The following is a 23,102-nucleotide window of genomic DNA, read 5'->3' as shown; positions in this document are numbered from 1 at the left end:
TGAGTATTTTATCAGATTCAAATATTTTAGTTAGAAATTACCTCTTTCTTGAAAACTTTAGTTTAAAAAGCAAAGCAGCCCAATTTCAATTGAAAATATGGACCAGTGAAAAAGGTGATGGACTAGTCTTGCTGTCCAGTCACCCAAAAAGTTAAAAGATATTGTCCAAGGCCAGTGTTCTACACTTGGTGTATCTCATCATGTACAAAATAACAAACCTGTGAAAATTTAAACTCAATTGGTCGTTGAAGTTGCGAGATAATAATGGAAGAAAAAACACCCTTGTCACACGAAGTTGTGTGCTTCCATGCTTGATTTCGGGACTTCAAAATCTAATTCTGAGGTCTCAAAATCAAATGCAAATATTGTAGTTGAAAATTATTTCTTTCTCGAAAACTACATTACTTCAGAGGGAGCCGTTTATCACAATGTTTTATACTATCAACAGCTCGTCACCAAGTAAGTTTTTATGCTGATAATTATTTTGAGTAATTACCAATAGTGTCAACAGTACATTGCATTTACAAAGTGAAGGTCAGATCTACTATGGCATTTTTTCCTTACCTTGGCCCTTTAGCGACCTCCGATGTACATCTATGTCTTCCAGGTCCAGATCTTCAACAGTCATCTTCAGGTCACAGTCTCTCAAGAGTTATCAGCACAACCAGTCCCATCAATGTTTCTTTAAGATTGTCTGGATGAAAGTTAACTGGGTCTGTCGTGAGTTGCCCCAGTCTCCATCCATTGCTTACAGATACATGTCATTTGCCGTCTCTGAACTGAGAAAACAACCAATAAATACATCAATAAAGTACAAAAGGGGTAATTTTGCGAACATTATTGCACTTAACTAGAAATTTGTTTTCTGTGGATTTTGTTTTCATGAATAAAACAAGCGACCTACACCGTACATCACAATTCTATAAATGACTTCATATCAAAATGCCAAGTTATAGTTTCCAGGTTTGAAACAGAAGATTTTGTCAAAAAAATGGAGTCATCATGGACAAAACAAAAATGATATACATTTATATCTGATATAATTCAATCCCTGAAGAAATCATACTCGTGGGTGCACACCCAAGGGGGTTGGGTGGGGGGTCTACAAATTTCAGGGAAATAAATTTTAGGCACAGCATGCAGAGAAAACAAATCAACAGAAAAGACAAAGCAAAACACTTTGAGTTATTTTTTCCCTGAAAATAATTGACAGCTACTTTTTGTATTTTCTAAATAAAACAAGGGATCTACATGAAAATTACACAAACAATTAAATATGATAATTAAATATAAGCGTCCTCTCTGAAACCAGCTTAAATTAATAGAATCGAGAATAAAGGGGGGGGAGGCTTTGGTTATTTCCCACCAAATTACACAAAATATTCTGAATTAATTATATTTTACCAGTACATGTGTCGTGATATGAATTTAAACACCCCAATAAGACAAATTAGAAGAAACCCGAAAAGCAAAACAAATTGAACAGAGATTTTACCCCATAGGCATTTCGAATTATTTTTAAAACCAGGGTAGCCCAATCAAATCTGAATGAGCTGTTCTCAACATGTGCCCTTGAAATTGGTACTTTGTTTTTATCTGTGAAAATTGTTAAAAAAATTACCCTGTCTGCAAAGAGAATTCCCATACGGACACGCCTATTATGGTCAAACGTGTAAAACTTGTTCGCTTCGGCAGAGGGCCACCCCGCCCCAATTTTTTCCCCAACCCAAGCTTACCTCAACAAGATGTCGTTGTCTCGATATGTTCAGCTTTGGTTGTGAAGTTTTTCCACTGCAGTCTACGGCATTGGAAGCCCCCAGCCACTCACAAACATAGAAGTTCATAAAGTCAGTTTGCTTTCAAAGTCTGTGGTCGGAAGTCGGACTCTAATATTCGTTGTGGCATTGAAGACTGTAGTTTTTAGTAAAAACTGTCTGTCCACCCAGACCCAGTGACAAAATAATGCATAAGTTTCATGACTTTTTGTCTTGGAAGCCTACAAAAGTCTCGGCCAAATTTGTTCCAAATGTGCAACAGTTTATTGTCGAATTTTTTTTGGATGCACAAGACTGGCCTGGGTAAGAATATCGACAACGTTTGAGGTAAAGTTCATCAGAAAACGCGACGTCCAAGAGCCGAGAGGTACGGCCTGCTGCTCCACTGCGCGACACGGCGAGAATGGCCATGCGGTTTACTGGCTGCAATGGTGTCTCGAAAATGGTGTCTCGAAGAAAAAAGCGCAAAACTCATTATAGAATCTGCATAACAACAAAGATATCTTCAATGAGGTGACATTCCTATAAGTGACCCCACTCCATTGAATGGATGCACAGATTAAACTTGTTGACTAAAACGTCGCAATCCTGGATGGCCGAATTAATTTAGTCCAGGGGTGTAACAACATAATGAGGGGAGGCTGACCCAAAAAGGAGAAATAACTTCTAAAAATGAAATAAATAGGGTTTCTTCGGGAAATCTTTCACTGTCATGGACGGGGCTTCGATAGCCACCTGTTTTTATTATCTTTTTCTTTTTTTTTAGTAAAAAGAAGGTATTTATACCATGGGCTAATTGGGTAATTGGTAAGCAGTTTCAGCATATAATTACTTTTTTCCCCAACAAGTTACAAGAAATAAGTTCATTTAAAATAATGATAGGGAATTTTTTTATTATTTAATGACCAAGTCACTTGAGATCGTTTATGATGAGAACACTAGATCAACATTTTGGAAATCTGTTATAGTTTTTGTTGTCGTCTTTGACTTCTAAGAATTGTGTTTGAAATAAAAACAATATGTTTTACCCACATACCCGCATGGGTTGTCCTTGCACGTAATCACATGGCTTCAGTCATTGTAAACCCAGCCCCACCCACACACATTATATATAGAGCGTGTTCATTGGTCAATTCCACCTGGACACTGTCTTGATCGCGTGCCAAACCAAAAAGCCAGTCGCAACCAGTTAAATGCTTGTGTCAGATGCAATTGTATCTGTCATGCTATACTGTCCGCTCCGGACACTTTTGCACATGCAATCGTGTCCAGGCCTTTGCAAAAACCGTCCGGCGGACATGTACCTGACTGAACAAGTTATGTACGCGCGTAAGCGAGCGTGCATGCACTGAGCCTACGTATATGCAGCATGAATACTCGTATTTTATGATTGCAGGAATATCCAACGGCCGAACATTTCCCATTCATGACATATTCTTGTAAAAAAAAGGCAAACGTGTTCCGTCGACCAAGGGCGTTTAATATACTGCAAGGACGGTTTTGCACGCGGCGGACACAACTGCATATGCAAATGTGTCCGGGCGGACACAATTGCATTACGCAGCAGCGTCCGGGCGGACACGATTGCATGTGCAAAACCGTCCGGCGAACTTTTTTTGCATATGCAATAATGTCCTCCGGATAGTATTGCATAGAGGACATAATTGCATGCGACACCTGCACAATCTATGGTAATCCATTTTGTTCACAATCATTTGAGGAAAACACGTTGTAATAAATTTAACCCCGCACCTTCTTTGCTAATAATTAGCAAAGAAGGGGCGGGGTTACAAACCGATACAATCCGTCTTCAGTTTAGTCAAAGGCCTTATTAAGAATGGAATGCGTGTTACTCGTTCAGACAATTGAACGAACGCCAACGTTGTCTGTTGTTCCAGTAATCTCTTTTTGAAACAACTCTTTAAAACTAGAACTTTTTTGATGGGGGTAAATTTTGTTTTGCCAATATGGACGGAAGTTATAGTTTTCTAGAAAATGGTAACTGCATGCAGGCTATCCCAAGACAATATTTTGTACGTACATGGTGAACACAATACTATCACACTGTAAGGTTTGAGTAAGTCTGTCTGTCCCACAATGCACTCCTATATTGGCCACCCTATCTCAATAAGGCTAGTAAATTCCATCCTCAAAAATTGTCCTGATGTTTTGTTTACGGATTCCCCTTTTTGAATCGATTTAGAAGAGGGAAAAATTCCCCATTGAAAAGCACTTAGTGGCAATTTTGGTGCACCTGGATGGCTCTTCCTGTATGTGGGCCTTGTGGGTTGGATGGGGAGGTGCAGTGGGGGCGCTCTACATGGTGTGGTCTTTCCTTGTTAGTGGTCTCTTTCTGAGAGAACTTCCTATACATTGGCTCTTCCAGGAGGGAGGGGAGTGGTAGATAGCCCACCTTGTTAAGCTCAGAGATGCCAAGTCCACAGGACAGCTATGCGTGAGATTTTTCAAAGCTCAACCCCCCCTCCCCCCACCCCGAAAAAAAAATGCCAGTTTTAGAAGGCCTTTCGAAATCGCCGCCCAATTTGTTTTATTATTTTATTTTATTTTTTTATAAAAAAAAATCAGAAATTTAATTGTGGACAGAAAAGTGTTCCAAAATGCATCAAAAACCTCTTTATAATAATTAAAACTAACATGAGGTACACAGAGTATGTTGTGGTTAATGTGGAGGTAAGATTGTGTCAGATTATTTCCTTTCAGACTAACAAAGTCAATTGGAAACTACACAACAATACACAAGTCAATAGGAAACTTTTCAACCATACACAAGTCAATGGGAAACTACACAACCATACACAAGTCAATGGGAAACTACACAACCATACACAAGTCAATGGGAATCGACACAACCATACACAAGTCAATGGGAAACTACACAACCGTACACAAGTCAGTAACCATACACAATTCAATAGGACACTACACAACCATACACAAGTCAATGGGAAACTACACAACCATGCACAAGTCAACGGGAAACTACACAACCATACACAAGTCAATGGGAAACTACACAACCACACACAAGTCAATGGACACTTCACAACCATACACAAGTCAATGGGAATTGACACAACCATACACATTTCAATGGGAAACTACACAACCATACACAAGTCAATGGGAAACTACACAACCATACACAAGTCATAAACCATACACAAGTCAATGGGACACTACACAACCATACACAAGTCAATGGGAAACTAAACAACCATGCACAAGTCAACGGGAAACTACACAACCATACACAAGTCAATGGGAAACTACACAACCACACACAAGTCAATGGACACTTCACAACCATACACAAGTCAATGGGAATTGACACAACCATACACATTTCAATGGGAAACTACACAACCATACACAAGTCAATGGGAATCGACACAACCATACACAAGTCAATGGGAAACTACACAACCATACACAAGTCAGTAACCATACACAAGTCAATGGGACACTACACAACCATACACAAGTCAATGGGAAACTACACAACCATGCACAAGTTAACGGGAAACTACACAACCATACACAAGTCAATGGGAAACAACACAACCACACACAAGTCAATGGACACTTCACAACCATACACAAGTCAATGGGAATTGACACAACCATACACATTTCAATGGGAAACTACACAACCATACACAAGTCAATGGGGAACTACACAACCATACACAAGTCAATGGGAAACTACACAACCATACACAAGTCAATGGGAAACTACACAACCATACACAAGTCAATGGACACTTCACAACCATACACAAGTCAATGGGAATTGACACAACCATACACAAGTCAATGGTAAACTACACAACCATACACAAGTCAATGGGAAACTACACGACCATACACAAGTCAATGGTAAACTACACAACCATACACAAGTCAATGGGAAACTACACAACCATACACAAGTCAATGGACACTTCACAACCATACACAAGTCAGTGGGAATTGACACAACCATACACAAGTCAACGGGAAACTACACAACCATTCACAAGTCAATGGGAAACTACACAACCATACACAAGACAATGGGAGACTACACAACCATACACAAGTCAATGGGAAACCACACAACCATACACAAGTCAATGGACACTTCACAACCATACACAAGTCAATGGGAATTGACACAACCATACACAAGTCAATGGTAAACTACACAACCATACACAAGTCAATGGGAAACTACACAACCATACACAAGTCAATGGACACTTCACAACCATACACAAGTCAATGGGAATTGACACAACCATACACAAGTCAACGGGAAACTACACAACCATTCACAAGTCAATGGGAAACTACACAACCATACACAAGTCAATGGGAGACTACACAACCATACACAAGTCAGTGGGAAACCACACAACCATACACAAGTCAATGGGAAACTACACAACCATACACAAGTCAATGGGACACTTCACAACCATACACAAGTCAATGGGACACTTCACAACCATACACAAGTCAATGGGAATTGACACAACCATACACAAGTCAATGGGAATATACACAACCATACACAATTCCACAGATGCCAAGTCCAGAGGCCAGCTATGCGTGAAATTTTTCAAAGCTCAACACCCCCCCCCCCCCTGAAAAAATTGCCAGTTTTAGAAGGCCTTTCGAAATCGCTGCCCAACTTCTTTTTTTTTATAAAAAAAAAATCAGAAATTTAATTATGGACCAAAAAGTGTTCCAAAATGCATCAAAAACCTCTTCATAATAATTAAAACTAACATGAGGTACACAGAATATGTTGATGGTAAATGTGGAGGTACGATTGTGTCAGATTATTTCCTTCCAAACTAACAAAATGACTGAAAATGAGCCTACGTATATGCAGCATGAATATTCACGTATTTTATGATTGCAGGAATATCCAACTGCCGAACATTTCCCATTCATGACATATTCTTGTAAAAAAAAAGGGCAAACGTGTTCCGTCGACCAAGGGCGTTTAATTTACTGCAAGGACGGTTTTGCACGGGGCGGACACAACTGCATATTCAAATGTGTCCGGGCAGACACAATTGCATTATGCAGCAGCGTCCGGGCGGACACGATTGCATATGCAAAACCGTCCGACGAACATTTTTGCATATGCAATAATGTCCTCCGGATAGTATTGCAAAGAGGACATAACTGCATGCGACATCTGCACAATCTAGGGTAATCCATTTTGTTCACAATCAAAAGAGGAAAACACGTTGTAATAAAGTTAACCCCGTACCTTCTTTGCTAATAATTAGCAAAGAAGGGGCGGGGTTACAAACCGATACAATCCGTCTTCGGTTTAGTCAAAGGCCTTATTAAGAATGGAATGCGTGTTACTCGTTCAGACAATTGAACGAAAGCTAACATTGTCTGTTGTTCCAGTAATCTCTTTTTGAAACAACTCTCATCGGGGTAAATTTTGTTTTGCCAATAAGGACGGAAGTTATAGTTTTCTAGAAAATGGTAACTGCATGCAGGCTATCCCAGGGCGATATTTTGTACGTACATGGTGAACACAATACTATCACACTGTAAGGTTTGAGTAAGTCTGTCTGTCCCACAATGCACTCCTATATTGGCCACCATATCTCAAAAAGGCTAGTAAATTCCATCCTCAAAAGTTGTCCTGATATTTTGTTTACGGATTCCCCTTTTTGAGTCGATTTAGAAGAGGGGGAAAAAATCCCATTGAAAAGCACTTGGAGACCACTTTGGTGTACCTGGGTGGCTCTTTCTTGTATGTGGGCCTTGTGGGTTGGATGGGGAGGTGAAGTGGGGGCGCTCTGCCGGGGTGTGGTCTTTTCTTGTATGTGGTCTCTTTCTGAAAGAACTTCCTATATATTGGCTCTTTCAGGAGGAGGGGGGGGGGGTGCAGATAGCCCACCTTGTTGGAGCTGTAAATGGCTCAGTCTCACATCACAGTGTAATGGCGACTGTGATGAGACTGATGTTAAAAGAGAGCCATTGCCAGCTCAACAATGTGGGCTTAGGGAGCAGAGGGCTCTCCCACAAAGCATGGAGGTAGCTTCTACCTCCATGCACATAGTGTCTCTTAAAAAGCTGATTTGTCAATCCAATCACTGCAGCACTGCAGACTTTTCAGTTCAAGCGTGTTTAGTATCCAAGGATGCTTTTGCCGACAAAACAACAACATTCGAAGGGAATATTTAGCAAGCTGGGATATTTTTTGCACATGCATTTATTGCAGGACATGAACAAGTTTCCTTTCTCCAGATTATTTTGCATGGTTCTAATACAAATCCTCAAAGTGATGTACAACTACACTAACTGAGGATGTGAAATTCAAAGCTCAAAACATAAACTTTTCTTTAGAAACAAAAAATAAAGCAACCAAATATTAAAACAAAAACACATAAAACAAATCAAATACCAACCGGGTTTCTTTTAAAGAAGTTTATTTCTTATACTTAGTTAGTGTGTTATACTCGTGTAGTTGTATTTCTTTTTTCCATTTTTGCAAACTAAAACTTCACACTTATTGCTTTAGAGTATAAGCACCTCGATATACTATCCCTTTTTTAAAAAGTAATTATTATGTACACATCCACCTTTTACTACATCAAGTTACCAAGACAAACTTTACTTTCTATTTTATGTGAACTTTACACAATCTATGCCTGTACCATATGTTTAATAATTAAAAATTGGCATTTAATTTAATACTCTTTCAGAGCAGAAGTTGAAACGTGGTGTCAATGGGTATAAACAAAAACTGGTATTCCATACAGAAAGTTTTGACTGCATTCCGTTTCAGAAAACTTCAGGACCGAACTAAAAATTCCCGTAATGTAAAGACCAAAACAGACGGAGAAAAAGAAGAAAAAAAAAAAAAAATGAAAAAAACGAACAAAACAAAGAGTTGTTCGGGCTGTTGCCCGAGCACCTAATAAAACTCCAACAAGGCTACTGCCACACTGGCATTTGAAGGGCAAATGAAAAGATTGAATCCATACAGTATGTATTGTATAATTGAATAATGCACAAGTATTGACGTTCCGAATCAAAGTAGCCAACAGTAAAAATATAACAATGGCAAGAAAATCATTTTTAAAACGAAGGGTTTATCCCTTGGTAATTACTCCATAACTTAATGACCAACAAAAATTAAGAGCTGTTGATATTGTACAACATTGTTAGAAATGTTGCCCCTTTGAAATAATGTAGTTTTAGAGAAAGAGGCAATTTTTTCACATCGCAACATGAATCTGGGAAAGCTTTCTCGGTCATCTGAAAGCACACATTTCTATTCAACAAGTGTGTTTCATTCTTTCATTATTTTCTTGCAACTTCGATGACCAATTGAGCCCAAATCTTCACAGATTTGTTATTTTATATGCGTATGTTGGGATACACCAAATGACCGTACTGGTCTTGACAAATACCAAAAGTATACACTGGCTTTAAAATATCTTTTAAATTTGCAGTTACCTTTGATTAATCAATTAATTAAACAGCCAAATGCCTACTCCATTGAAAAATATACACTATAAATGTAAGCTGCAATCAAATATCAAAATACTTTGAATTAGTTTACCAAACCATAATGACTTTGTGTTTAAATTGATTTTTTTAATGTTACTTTGTAAGAGCCATAGAGCATTGATTTTTGATGGATTTCGAGCTAAATAAATTGTTGCTATTAATTTAGTATTATACCAGCGTTCTTTCACCAACACAGGTCCACTGGTCAAATACAGTTTAAACACCAGACGGCCAGTCATAATTCACTCCAAGTGCTTCAGCTGGCTACACCAGAGTTGAAAAACATCCCTATTTTATTTGAATGAAACGAGTGAAAAAGATGATGGAACTGTGAAATAATAAGGTTGCTGGTCCTGGGCCCAATTATAAACAGCAGCTTAACCAGAAAATGTTGCTTAACAAATTTCCCCGTAAGCAGAAATGAGCGGAATACCAGCCACAACCAGTACTTATGACATGGTAGTTTGGCTAGTTACTTTATTCTGGTAAGCATGATTTTGTTGTGCTTAGCTACTTTTAATGCAAAAGCAGCTTTATGAAATTGGGCCCTGCTAGCCAGTCACTAAAATATTTAAGGGCAAAACCTGAATAGGGGCCGATTTCATAGAACTCCTTTTGCACAAAATTTGCTGAAGTTTCTGGCTAAAATCCCATGTGATATACATTGCTTGTGACTGGTATTTAGCTGCTGTTTACTCAGCATAAAAATTGAGTGGAATCTTGGCCAGCAATCTAATTTTACTAGGCAAGGATATTCTTTTAGCTTGAGTAAATTTTGTGCCCTATGAAATTGGTCCCCGGCCCAAGGCACAATTTTCATGAGTGGGAATATGGCCGCACCTCTACTTATTTTTCAAAATATGGCTGAAGGCATGATTCAATGGATTCTCTCAGCTTAGTTTTCTGCCCAATTCCTAGATCAGACAGAGCAGTGGTGTCCAATTGGCAGTTGTATGGTCTCGGTGTTCCCGTGGGCTCCTTCTTGGCCGTTATGTGATCGCTCTTGACATGAAAGATGTCGGCCATCATGGTCATCAGGGAATATTTGGTCACCAGCTCATCATTTGACCAATGGAAGATACCCTTCACAGCTGATGGACTCTGTTAAAAATTGAAAGTAAAAAGAAATTTTAGCAATAAAGATTTTAAATATAGACAGTCGACAGAACACAAACCTTGTACATTTGCATTACTAAGAGAGGTTTGCGGTAACACCATGTGAGTAGTGTTGGTTCCGAAAAGAAAAGAAACAGTGCTTAACGACTCAATCTTTACGACAAACATTTCAATCAACTAAACGCAAACCACGCTAAGTTATACTTCCACCATGCAAAGTTTCAAATCCTACAAACCTTGTATTAAAACATTACTAGACAGTGCAAGTCTCGTGCATATACAAACTTCCAAGATCATGTTGGTAAAAACCAAATTAGGTTTTATATGTAAACAACTCTGTTTCTTCCAATACTTTAGTTTGACATAGTTTAAAGGTGTTGTACACTATTGGTAATTGTCAAAGACTAGCCTTCACAGTTGGTGTATCTCAACATAAACATAAAATAACAAACCTGTGAAAATTTGAGCTCAATCGGTCATCGAAGTTGCGAGATAATAAATGAAAGAAAAATTACCCTTGTCACACGAAGTTGTGTGGGTTTAGATGGTTGATTTCGAGACCTCAAGTTCTAAATCTGAGGTCTCGAAATCAAATTCGTGGAAAATTACTTCTTTCTCGAAAACTACGTCACTTCAGAGGAAGCCGTTTCTCAGAATGTTTTTTACTATCAACCTCTCCCCATTACTCGTTACCAAGTAAGGTTTTATGCTAATAATTATTTTGAGTAATTACCAATAGTGTCCACTCCCTATAAAAAATCAGTCTCATAAATCATAAACACTTTAAAATCTATCTATTAGAAAAGTATCTCTCTTTGTTCAAGCGCCTTACCTTCATATATAGATCTGCCATTTGCCGGCAGACTGCAGCGATATCTTGTACATGGGTAGGGTAACGTAGCTGGTAGTCGCATATGGCCGCTGGTTGACTCGTATCAAGTAGTACTTTGAACAAGACGGTTATTGCACTCTCTTCCAAGTATTCAACATCGCCGTATAACACTGGCACTCGCAGAGTTGCTGAACATTCTGTTTGTTTAGAGGAAGCACACAGTGTAAAAGATGGAAATTTACATCTAGGGAATAAAGAATATTAATTTTGGTTTTACCCATATAATACACCCGCCCCAAAAACCCAAATTGTCGCTACTTGAGGAAGTATGACCCTACTTGAGGGAGAATACCAGGCCTGGAATTTCATCTTTGAAAGGGCAAGGCCATTTTCATTTTGCAAAGGGCAGTTCCATTGGAAAATCTTAAAGTCAATGGGAAACTTTTGAAGGGGCACCAAGGCCAAGACCAGGGGCAATATAGCCCATGGCCTCCGTGGCCTACCTGTAATTCCAGGGCCCAATTTCATAGAGATGCTTAAGCACAAAGTTTTGCTTAAGCAAAAAACATCCTTGCTTAGTAAAATCAGATTACCGGCCAAGACTCCATTAAATTGTTATGCTAAGTAAACAACAGCTAAATACCATTCACAAGCAATGTATATGGCATGAAATTTTTGCCAGTAACATGTGAAAAATAAGCAAGCTATTTTCGTGCTTAAGCAAATTTTTTGCTTGAGCAGCTCTATGAAACTGCCCCCAGTTCTGGAACACTGGTCAATTTGGTGATGATTGTTCTCCTCCAGCACCAGTGTTGTAGCTCGACCAATTTTAGTGGTGGGTTCTAAATCAAACTTAGTCCACCAAGAGTGAGCGATTCAACAAAATTAATCATGTTTAGATTTGGGGGCCATCATTGCTGAAGGCCAATCCGGGAGAAATCTTGGCGTTACAGTGTATTTTGCTCAGTGTGGTGGGCAAGCCTGCCCGGCACCGCCCACAGTGGCTATAATCCAGTACTTACCATGTTTCTGTACAGCAACTTCTCCATCCAGTTTGGACTGACCATACTTATTGAGAGGATTCGGTTGGTCTCCAGGCTTATACGGAGCGTTCTTCCCATCAAACACGTAATCAGTACTCAGATATATCATATAGGCTCCTATCTCATCTACAAATTGTAAAAAGATTATAATGAAAATTCATCAACCTTTTAAAAAACAAGTGATGAGTGCTTCTAGTCTAGCCAATTTTGAATGCTTTGTACTCATGTTCATCAGTTGACTAGAGAGTAAAAATCAAAATAATACTTTAAACAAAAAAAAAAACTTGATTTGGGGTTGAACAAAGAAAAATTTACTAGAGCGGGATTCACGGAACCAACGACCTCTGGATTAATGGTTGGGCTCTCTGCCAAGTGAGCTATGTTGGCGGTCTCCTTATTGTGTCAATATCTTTGTTTGAGGTGCCAGTCAGAAGCCATATAACCACTAGCTGCCGTATATCCAAGGATCACGTCAAAGTTTACGATACAACCTTGGAAGCGGCAGCTAGGGATGACCTTAAAGGGATGCAACTTTTTATTTCAGCTATCAAATAATAATCCACGAGGGAAACAGACTGGGTAATTTTCTTTTAATGATTTGCGCTTGAAAAAAGAAAAATACTAGAAAGGATTTGAGCTATTGACCTCCAGTGCTCTACCAACTACATGTAAGCTATCTAGCCCTATGTTGGCTGTCTCCCTAAAGCATAATCTTACCGCAGATCGAGGCGATGAGTGATGAGGCATCAACGTTAATCTTCCTCGCCACACCTTCTTGTTTCTCCACAACATCTGGGCTTCTTTCAGCTGCTGAATGAACAACTACAGCTGGCTGTAAAAAACATGTATGACCAATATTACAACGTCATTCTTGCAAACAAATTGTTAAGTTAAATAAAATAATAAAAAAATGTTTTAATATAGCACACATATCCTAGTTAGCTAGGTCAAGGCGTTTTTCAAAATTACTATCTCTGTTCAGCAGGTATACTTAGACCATTCCTCAAACTTTCTCAACTCCCTGGGGAGCGTATAACCCCAAGGTGCTTCATTTGGCGCTGGGTAAACCCAACACAATACTGACTCAGCCCTCTCAGGTTCTAATTGATACACACGGGGTTTAGAGAAGCAATTATGGTTAAAGTGCCTTGCTCAAGGGCATAAGTGTTGTGATCAAGAATCAAGGCCAACACTCTGATGATTCAGTCAATAAGAATCCGAGTTCGATGGACAACACTCAGCTGATTCAGTCAATAAGAATCTGAGTTCGATGGACAACACTCAGCTGATTCAGTCAATAAGAATCTGAGTTCGATGGACAACACTCTGATGATTCAGTCAATAAGAATCTGAGTTCGATGGACAACACTCTGATGATTCAGTCAATAAGAATCTGAGTTCGATGGACAACACTCTGATGATTCAGTCAATAAGAATCTGAGTTCGATGGACAACACTCAGCTGATTCAGTCATAAGAATCTGAGTTCGATGGACAACACTCTGATGATTCAGTCAATAAGAATCTGAGTTCGATGGACAACACTCTGATGATTCAGTCAATAAGAATCTGAGTTCAATGGACAACACTCTGATGATTCAGTCAATAAGAATCTGAGTTCGATGGACAACACTCTGATGATTCAGTCAATAAGAATCTGAGTTCAATGGACAACACTCAGCTGATTCAGTCAATAAGAATCTGAGTTCGATGGACAACACTCTGATGATTCAGTCAATAAGAATCTGAGTTCGATGGACAACACTCAGCTGATTCAGTCAATAAGAATCTGAGTTCGATGGACAACACTCAGCTGATTCAGTCAATAAGAATCTGAGTTCGATGGACAACACTCAGCTGATTCAGTCAATAAGAATCTGAGTTCGATGGACAACACTCAGCTGATTCAGTCAATAAGAATCTGAGTTCGATGGACAACACTCGGCTGATTCAGTCAATAAGAATCTGAGTTCGATGGACAACACTCGGCTGATTCAGTCAATAAGAATCTGAGTTCGATGGACAACACTCAGCTGGGAAGTCAATAAGAATCTGAGTTCGATGGACAACACTCTGATGATTCAGTCAATAAGAATCTGAGTTCGATGGACAACACTCGGCTGATTCAGTCAATAAGAATCTGAGTTCGATGGACAACACTCAGCTGGGAAGTCAATAAGAATCTGAGTTCGATGGACAACACTCAGCTGATTCAGTCATAAGAATCTGAGTTCGATGGACAACACTCAGCTGATTCAGTCAATAAGAATCTGAGTTCGATGGACAACACTCAGCTGATTCAGTCAATAAGAATCTGAGTTCGATGGACAACACTCGGCTGATTCAGTCAATAAGAATCTGAGTTCGATGGACAACACTCAGCTGATTCAGTCAATAAGAATCTGAGTTCGATGGACAACACTCAGCTGATTCAGTCAATAAGAATCTGAGTTCGATGGACAACACTCAGCTGATTCAGTCAATAAGAATCTGAGTTCGATGGACAACACTCAGCTGATTCAGTCAATAAGAATCTGAGTTCGATGGACAACACTCTGATGATTCAGTCAATAAGAATCTGAGTTCGATGGACAACACTCAGCTGATTCAGTCAATAAGAATCTGAGTTCGATGGACAACACTCAGCTGATTCAGTCAATAAGAATCTGAGTTCGATGGACAACACTCAGCTGATTCAGTCAATAAGAATCTGAGTTCGATGGACAACACTCTGATGATTCAGTCAATAAGAATCTGAGTTCGATGGACAACACTCAGCTGGGAAGTCAATAAGAATCTGAGTTCGATGGACAACACTCAGCTGATTCAGTCAATAAGAATCTGAGTTCGATGGACAACACTCAGCTGATTCAGTCAATAAGAATCTGAGTTCGATGGACAACACTCTGATGATTCAGTCAATAAGAATCTGAGTTCGATGGACAACACTCAGCTGGGAAGTCAGAAAATCTTTTTCATTTCAAGCATTACGTTGTTATTTACTATAATTTATGGAACATTAATTAGAATTTCAATGTTTACACAACGAATTTGGTAGCAGCTTAGCCTTGCTCAAGGCAGTCGCACTATTCGCTCAGAAAAGACGCAGCTGTAAACCCACCCGCCGTATACCCTGTGCATGGTGTGTGCGATCACACCGAATGACCCACCCGTATACACACTGTCACATCGCACGAATACTGTTCACACAAGTCATCGCACTCGTACACCACTAACCGCATGCGGAGGCCGTCAGGCCGACAGCCTTGTCGGGGCTGTATCTTCCTGTTTTAATGTGTTGTATTGAAAAAATTCCAATAGTGGACGAAATTGGGGGGGGGGGCTCTAGGATATGCTAGTATGCAGCTCATGAATATGTATATCGTTCGTCAGACCTATCAGACAACACAGGATGTGAGGCAAATGAATTATTCATTTTTACGTCCAATCACACACGCCTATCATGCTCGCTGAGCGTCCGTGGTGGTGGTGTGTGATGATGTAGACATGTCTCATCTTTCGCGGGCATTATGGTAATGAGCTGACCGTGGGAACTCTTCGCTTATAATAGTAATGAGGTTAGTGGCTTCAACACAGACCGTACAAGGCTGTCGGCCTGACGGCCGACGCATGCGGATCGTGTACGGGGGCCTCGGTCGTGCGATGTTACGCACAGTGAATACGGGTGGGTTTTACGCACAGTGAATACGGGTGGGTTTTTATACAGCGGCGGTCTTTTTTCGGAGTGAATAATTCGACTGCCTTGAGCAAGGCTATTAGCAGCTGGGTGGGACAAATCAATAATATTAATAAAAGCTTGCATTTTTAATTAATAAAAACTCCTGGGCTGGGAAAACAATGATCTAAAATGACTGCTTCATTTGAGACCTGTGCTTTTCACTTTATTTATTTGTATACTTAGTGGCAATAAAAACAAACGTTGAAAGAAATACAGCAACTTTGGATAATAAGCCCTATAATGCATTTTGAGCAACATTTTGATTTTGAAATACAGCTGTTACGAAAAAAAATACTTAACTTTTTACCTCAAAATGTTTTGATATAAGAAGATTACCATGCGTGGTAGCGCTTCTCAGATTATTCCTATTAGGGGATTATTCACGCCATGCCATGACAATATCTAAAAATTGCGGCCACTTTTTGAAATTAAGTTTTCTTTGATTGGTGGCTGGATCAAAACAATTTCACAATTTTTTTAACATTGACTATGACGAATGGCCCCTTTAGTTTACAGGATACAAACATACCTTATACTCAGTAAGGACGTTCCTGACAGCCAGACTGTCAGTGAGGTCGACTTTTTTCAATACACCTCCAGCTCTACTGTACGCTAGACCTAGAACCTCCCAAGATGCTTTAGTGAATTCCTTCACTAATGCTCGACCAAGAAGTCCGGACGCTCCAGTTATCAACACTCGTGGCATGATGAAGGCTGCGTCTGTCTGCATTATACAGAAAGTAAATAAGTGTACTAATAACCTCTGACTAGACCTGCAGCCGATTTCATGAAACGCTAGGATTAATCCTATCTCGAGTTAGGACGACTAGGGTAAGAGTAGGGTTAGGGTTTGGGTTAGGATTTAATACATGAAATTAGTGTAAACATGTCAGTAACGGAGATTCATTGACTTGTCTTCATGGTCTTGGCCATCCGTCGAGTTGTCTCAACCCTTGAGTTGTCCGAACCGTAGCCTTGCTCAAGGCAGTCGAATTATTCACTCCGAAAAAAGACCGCCGCTGTATAAAAACCCACCCGTATTCACTGTGCGTAAAACCCACCCGTATTCACTGTGCGTAAAACCCACCCGTATTCACTGTGCGTAACATCGCACGACACGATGCCCCCGTACACTATCCGCATGCGGAGGCCGTCAGGCCGACAGCCTTGTAGGATCTGTGTTGAAGCCACTGACCTCATTACTATAATAAGCGAAGAGTTCCCACGGTCAGCTCATTACCATAATGCCCGCGAAAGACGAGACATGTTTACCTCACACACCACCACCACGGACGCATGATAGGGTCCAAAGGTCGTGATAAGGGAAGTGCGTGATTGGACGTCAAAATGAATAATTCATTTGCCTCACATCCTGTGTTGTCTGATAGGTCTGACGAACGATATTCATATTCATGAGCTGCATACTAGCATATCCTCGAGCCCCCCCAATTTCGTCCACTATTGGAATTTTTTCAATACAACACATTAAAACGGGAAGATACAGATCCGACAAGGCTGTCGGCCTGACGGCCTCCGCATGCGGTTAGTGGTGTACGAGTGCGATGACTTGTGTGAACAGTATTCGTGCGATGTGACAGTGTGTATACGGGTTGGTCATTCGGTGTGATCGCACACACCATGCACAGGGTATACGGCGGGTGGGTTTACAGCTGCGTCTTTTCGGAGCGAATAATGCGACTGCCTTGAGCAAGGCTATCCGAACCGTCGAGTTGTATCACGGACGAGTTGTCTGACATCCATCTGTGTCAGTACAGTAAGTGTAGGCCTATGCATAAACTTACCAAAGTTATCAAAGAAAAAGCTTTGTTTAAAAAAAAAAAGGTGGACATGATAAAGCAAATAAATGACTATTTATTAGGATTCAAGGAATAGGATAGGAACCTTTATTTGGACAAGTTTCCGTATAGCGCCACCACTTTTTCATTCGATATGAAATAATATAGTATCTAATTTACCTCAATGAGATATCCCTGTTTGTAAAAATGAGTGAAAAGGTGGTGGCGCCATACGGAAAGTTATCCCTTTATTTATTTACAGATAACGTACCAAAATTCTGAAACATGGATGGAGTATTCCAGTATTTATACTCACCTCACTCAGTGTACCAGTTAGCTCTCCAGTAGTAGTTTGTTACTGTTTTGTACCACCACTGGTTCCTGGTCTTCGACAATTTTGCAGATCCACTGGTGCAGTTCAGAAGTAGATACGGCTGGGTGGGTGTGTGTGTGATATCCACCAGTACAAATCTGTCTTGTTTTGGTAGACCAAACAGTAGCCTTAGGTCAAGGCGCACGTACGGTCCCAAAATGTCACACGCACGAAAAAGGATTTAAAAGCGCTTGTCTTTTTGTACGTGAGCGCCTTGACTAAAGGCTACCTAATCAGCTGATCAATTAGCTGCTCAAGAGTGCACAATTCAGATTTGCGCACGCAAATTAGAACTTTTGCAAGAACTTCGTTTGCGCTCAACATTAGGTAGCTGCCATTTGACAACAAAAAACAATCAATCGACGGCTTTAGCTGCAGCTGTAGCTAGATGCTCTTATCGCTGAAAAGTACATTTTTTTTAGCCCCCAACCCCTAAAAACACAAAATAACTTCCTATCGCGATAGTGAGCAAAGTTTTCCTCCAGGAGTTGAATTGTACCAAGACGTATTTTATGTATAAATGTTAGCTGGATATAAACACGTGTGAACCTGTCTCTATTTTTACAGGATTCAACATGGCGGCGCCCATGGCTCGTGTATCGTGTCGACTTTTGTGTAACGCTAAATCTCGAAATGTTGACATTTCCCAACGATTGTGTCGCCAAAATGAACGGCATACTAAAGATCTTACTTCCCAATATCAAGTGAGAACTTTTGGTTGCAAAATCTGCTTACAGAATCCGAGAGCACTTGACAACTCTAGACCTACGCACGGGAATTATGCCACCCGACAATCGAAAGCGAGGGACGGCACCACTGCAACCTCCGTGAACGAGACATCGGACTTTGTCGATGGTGAAATAACCAACAGTGTAAGGATTCATGGAAACTCCACCAGTGCGAATGATTCATTTAGAAAAAGACAGGAAAGAGAATCATTGCAGCTAGATAGTACTCAGACTAACACAGCAAAACATTTGGCAACAAAAATAAGACAAGACCTGATTCTGAAGAGGAAGAATGTCGAGAAGAAGGGGGAGGAGAAAATAAAAACTGCATCCAAAAGTCATGCGGACAAGGAAGATGGTGAGTTATACTGCAGCAGCAGCTCTAAACCAAGCCACAGTGCCGATCCAATTTGTCTGGTATAGAATTGATTGGCACAATTTACCGGGGATGTTTGGGTTTTTAGTTTCTACCCGATGAGTGAAGATTTTCCAAGATTTATTCTGTGGGTTTTCCTTGGAATAGCTCTCTGTGGTTTTCCCCCACCTAAAACTGGAACTTTCTTCCCAGTCTTCTCTCTATATATGCATTGGGTTCTTGTCTAGATAGTATAGTGGTTAATTTTCCTTTTTTGAGAATCCTTGGCTTTTGCCAGAATTAATCAATTTGAATTTAAACTAAATAACTGCAGCTGGCAAAATGTTACTTCTGGAAACAAGGCTCCCCCGGCTCACAGGAGAGCCTTAGTTACTAGAAGTAGCAAAACGTTAGATATATTGAAAAAGGATGTCCGAGCCTGTGAAAGTTGTTTAAGTTTTTTCAACAATCTAACTCTAACGATTATTTAAATTATGTTTGGTATTTTCTAACTATATCCAGTTGTAGAACAGGATAATCTTCAACGAAGCAAAGGCCTTGACAGCCAAGGATTCAGAACCCTATGGAACCAGGTCCAGGATTTAAGAAAGCTTGATGTCGACACTGTTGCCTCAATCTTGTATCGCAGCATCATATACAATGAGGGTCAGTGAGAACTACTCTTGTATTAGACCCAGTAACTGTACTCATTTAAAAACATTGCAAATGTCAAAATAAAACAAAATTAGTACAGAGCCCTACCTGGGTCTACTCTTATAAATATTATACATTATAATTTGTTTGAATGCAACATGGGTCTCGGCCGTTTAAGAAAATTAAACGGATCCTGTTTTTGATGATATTAATTTTTCAGTAATTTTGCAATTATTTTTTAAAGGTGTACAAATTAATCTTTACAACTTATGGTCATTAATTTGTAGTTTGTTTCATCATCTTTTACCTAAATTGAGATTTATTATAAATATTGCACATAATGTAAGATACTAACAAGTTTCTGTGGTGTATTTGTTATTTGTTTTCTCTCAGGGGACCTTATTGCCATAGATAAACCGTATGGACTTCCATCCCACGGCGGTCCTGGTGTAGTGCACAGCATCGACTCCCTCCTCCCCGTCATAGCCAAGAAGCTCATCAGAGGTGCAGCCAAGAGGACGGACCCCGACCTTAGACTCTACCCTGTCCACCGCCTAGACAAAGAAACGACAGGCGTCATGCTCCTGGCAAAGACCGAGGAAATGGCTCGCCACCTCCATCAGATGTTCATTCGGCACGAGGTGGTGAAGAAGTACTGGGTGGTGACCGTTGGAGTACCAGATCCTAAGGATGGTGTGATCGACATTCCGATGGCAGAGGTTGATGTCGGCAGTTTCCACCGAATGGGCATCAGGCCGGACATTGGCGCAGTCTACAAGGATATGGGGAAGTTTGGCAGAGGGAAGGGTACGACCGCTGTGACAAATTTCCGTGTGGTGAGCGAAAATGGAAGTGCAGCGCTGGTGGAAGTTAATCCAGAAACTGGTAAGGGACTATGTGTACAAAGGAATCATTTAAATCATTTTTTTCCTTCATTTTATTCCATTTCATGATTCTGGTTGTGAATCCAAGGAGGAATACACCAAGAAATATACCGGGGAAAAACACTAAGGTAGGGACTGAAAACCCAATCCACGTAGTGGCCTTGCGTGATTCGAATGGGGTCCTGTGGAAAGCGCGGGAAAATACCACTACGCCAACCCGACCACACAGTCTGGTAGATTGAACAAAACCTTGATCCAAAAGTAAAAACAATAAAAGGATCATCACATTATGATGATGTTAAAAAAAAGTGCCATTTACAAAGGTTTTAAAGCGCTGTACAAAATGACAAAGAAAAAAGATAAGCACTGCAGTAACTTATCATAAAAGCAAGTGAGTTTTTAACATGGCTTTGAAGGATTCAAGAGATGATGCCTGACAAATGTAAAGAGGGAGATTGTTCCACAATGTCAGTGCACTGAGCCACTGACTGGATGCTGCTATAAGAATTTTACAACGAAAGAAACATTTCTTTACAATTGACAAAAATACACGCTTTCATGATTTTATCTCAAACTTTTCTTGTTTTCATTTTTTCAGGTGTCAAGCACCAGATTCGAGTTCACATGGCATTAGGGATGGGATGTCCAGTGCTTGGAGACCACAAATACTCCCATCACAATAAACTAGCACCTCAGGTAAATTTATGCTCTTGATATTAACTTGGTTTGGTCAAACTGTCCAGGAACAAACAGTTTGGGTTTGGTTACATTGTTAGAAGATAACTGTTTACAGTTGTAGTAAAGGTTGTGGTCACACCATGTAATGATAATCTCTGAATGAGTTTACAGTTAGTTAGGTTTGGTTCCATTGTTGGGGAAGCAACAGTTTACTGTTAGGCTTGTTGCTTTGTTGGAAGACAACAGTTTTGGTTCCATTGTTCGAAGACAACAGTTTACCTTTAGGCTAGGCAGTTTCAGGAGACAAACAGTTTACTTGTTAGGTTTGGTTCCATTGTTTGTCAACAACAGTGTACTTTTTGGATTAGTTTTGGTTCCTTTTTTTTTAGTAGGTTCGGTTCCATTGTTGAGGAACACTTTGATTGGTTTGGGTATGGGCAGTGGACACTACTGGTAATTACTCAAAATAATTATCAGCATAAAACCTCACTTGGTAATGAGTAACGGGGAGAGGTTGATAGTATAAAACATTGTGAGAAACGGCTCCCTCTGAAGTGACGTAGTTTTCGAGAAAGAAGTAATTTTCCACGAATTTGATTTGGAGACCTCTTTAGAATTTGAGGTCTCGAAATCAAGCATCTGAAAGCACACAACTTCGTGTGACATGGGTGTTTTTTTCTTTCATAGTTATCTCGCAACTCCGATGACCATTCGAGCTGAAATTTTCACAGGTTTGTTATTTTATGCATATGTTAAGATACACCAAGTCAGAAGACTGGTCTTTGACAATTACCAATAGTGTCCACTGTCTTTAAGTACCTTGTTAGGGTTTACAAGGCGCTGCGCAAACTCTGCAGCCATGGCCAAAACACCAAGGCGAACACTTTAAATCATTCATTTATTTTTATTAAAAAACCAACTGGCAGCTTGAAGCTGAATAATGTGGCATTACAAGGTAAACATATTGATAAAAACTTTCTTTTAATGTAAGTGTACTGGGTTCTGCAGAAGACTGGATTTTGACAATTACCAATAGTGTCCATTGTCTTTAAGAAAACAATTCATTGTTAGATTTTGTTCCATTTCCATCGCTTCAACAAAATTAACTTCCTGTTTGTGTATTTATTTCATTTCAGCACCTACCAATGGACATGCTTCAGTGTCTGGGCATCCGGCAGGCAAAGGCACGTACAGTTCCCATGCATCTCCATGCCAGGGAGATCATGCTGCCAGAATTTCTCAACGGTCGCAATGTCTTCGTTTCTACCACGGTGCCCAAATTCTTTGTACAAAACATGAAGCGGCTCAAACTGAGCTTTCCTTAAAGCTGACTGGTTTAGCAAGCAAGTTGTGGTGTCAGAATCAGTAGAGGGGAGTGTTTGAATCAATGTCATGTATTTTGTCTTCCCTGCTGCATGACACTGTGCTATAACTGCTTAGAACTCTTTATTACTTGAGTCTGATATAAAAATAAGCACAGCACATGCATATTTACTCAGTGCTTTATGTGCAGCCCAAAAATGTATTTTCCGTCAATGCAGGAAATACATAAATTAAAACCAAACAGAAGTAACTATGT

At 40.0% G+C, this 23,102-nt stretch overlaps 2 protein-coding genes across 4 annotated transcripts; one reads left to right on the top strand and one right to left on the bottom strand.

Annotated features, from left to right (window-relative positions):
• Nucleotides 1–8,045: 8,045 nt before the first annotated feature.
• Nucleotides 8,046–18,664, bottom strand: LOC139939193 (methionine adenosyltransferase 2 subunit beta-like). Of its 3 annotated transcripts, none has more exons than XM_071934972.1 (6): nucleotides 18,123–18,664; nucleotides 16,585–16,779; nucleotides 13,035–13,149; nucleotides 12,297–12,443; nucleotides 11,275–11,471; nucleotides 8,046–10,427 (listed from the first exon to the last, which is right to left on the bottom strand). In XM_071934972.1, exons 2-6 carry the CDS (start codon nucleotides 16,759–16,761, stop codon nucleotides 10,173–10,175), a joined length of 891 nt encoding a protein of 296 aa, XP_071791073.1. In that variant the 5' UTR covers nucleotides 16,762–16,779; nucleotides 18,123–18,664; the 3' UTR covers nucleotides 8,046–10,172. The 3 variants fall into 3 exon arrangements, with proteins under 3 accessions (XP_071791073.1, XP_071791072.1, XP_071791074.1); XM_071934971.1 differs by having other exon boundaries at nucleotides 18,168–18,664; XM_071934973.1 differs by lacking the exon at nucleotides 18,123–18,664 and adding an exon at nucleotides 18,032–18,099.
• An 87-nt stretch (nucleotides 18,665–18,751) lies between these two features.
• Nucleotides 18,752–23,084, top strand: LOC139939190 (pseudouridylate synthase RPUSD4, mitochondrial-like). The gene is made up of 5 exons (XM_071934967.1): nucleotides 18,752–19,310; nucleotides 19,830–19,973; nucleotides 20,355–20,846; nucleotides 21,444–21,541; nucleotides 22,660–23,084. The coding sequence occupies exons 1-5, from the start codon at nucleotides 18,800–18,802 to the stop codon at nucleotides 22,846–22,848; spliced, it is 1,434 nt and encodes a 477-aa protein (XP_071791068.1). The 5' UTR covers nucleotides 18,752–18,799; the 3' UTR covers nucleotides 22,849–23,084.
• The last annotated feature ends 18 nt before the right edge of the window (nucleotides 23,085–23,102 follow it).

The sequence above is a fragment of the Asterias amurensis genome, chromosome 6 (assembly GCF_032118995.1).
Source record: "Asterias amurensis chromosome 6, ASM3211899v1".
Lineage (NCBI taxonomy): Eukaryota > Metazoa > Echinodermata > Asteroidea > Forcipulatida > Asteriidae > Asterias > Asterias amurensis.
This window is presented reverse-complemented; position numbering and strand designations above follow the sequence as displayed.

Excerpts from the sequence above, each read along its gene's own strand:
- LOC139939190 (XM_071934967.1), top strand. The coding sequence starts at position 18,800 with ATGGCGGCGCCCATGGCTCGTGTATCGTGTCGACTTTTGTGTAACGCT. Across the intron at positions 20,847-21,443 it reads GGAAGTTAATCCAGAAACTG|GTGTCAAGCACCAGATTCGA; the intron begins GTAAGGGACTAT and ends TCATTTTTTCAG. Across the intron at positions 21,542-22,659 it reads ACAATAAACTAGCACCTCAG|CACCTACCAATGGACATGCT; the intron begins GTAAATTTATGC and ends ATTTCATTTCAG.
- LOC139939193 (XM_071934972.1), bottom strand. The coding sequence starts at position 16,761 with ATGCCACGAGTGTTGATAACTGGAGCGTCCGGACTTCTTGGTCGAGCA. Across the intron at positions 13,150-16,584 it reads ACGTCCTTACTGAGTATAAG|CCAGCTGTAGTTGTTCATTC; the intron begins GTATGTTTGTAT and ends TGTTTTTTACAG. Across the intron at positions 10,428-11,274 it reads TGGCAGATCTATATATGAAG|AGTCCATCAGCTGTGAAGGG; the intron begins GTAAGGCGCTTG and ends AATTTTTAACAG.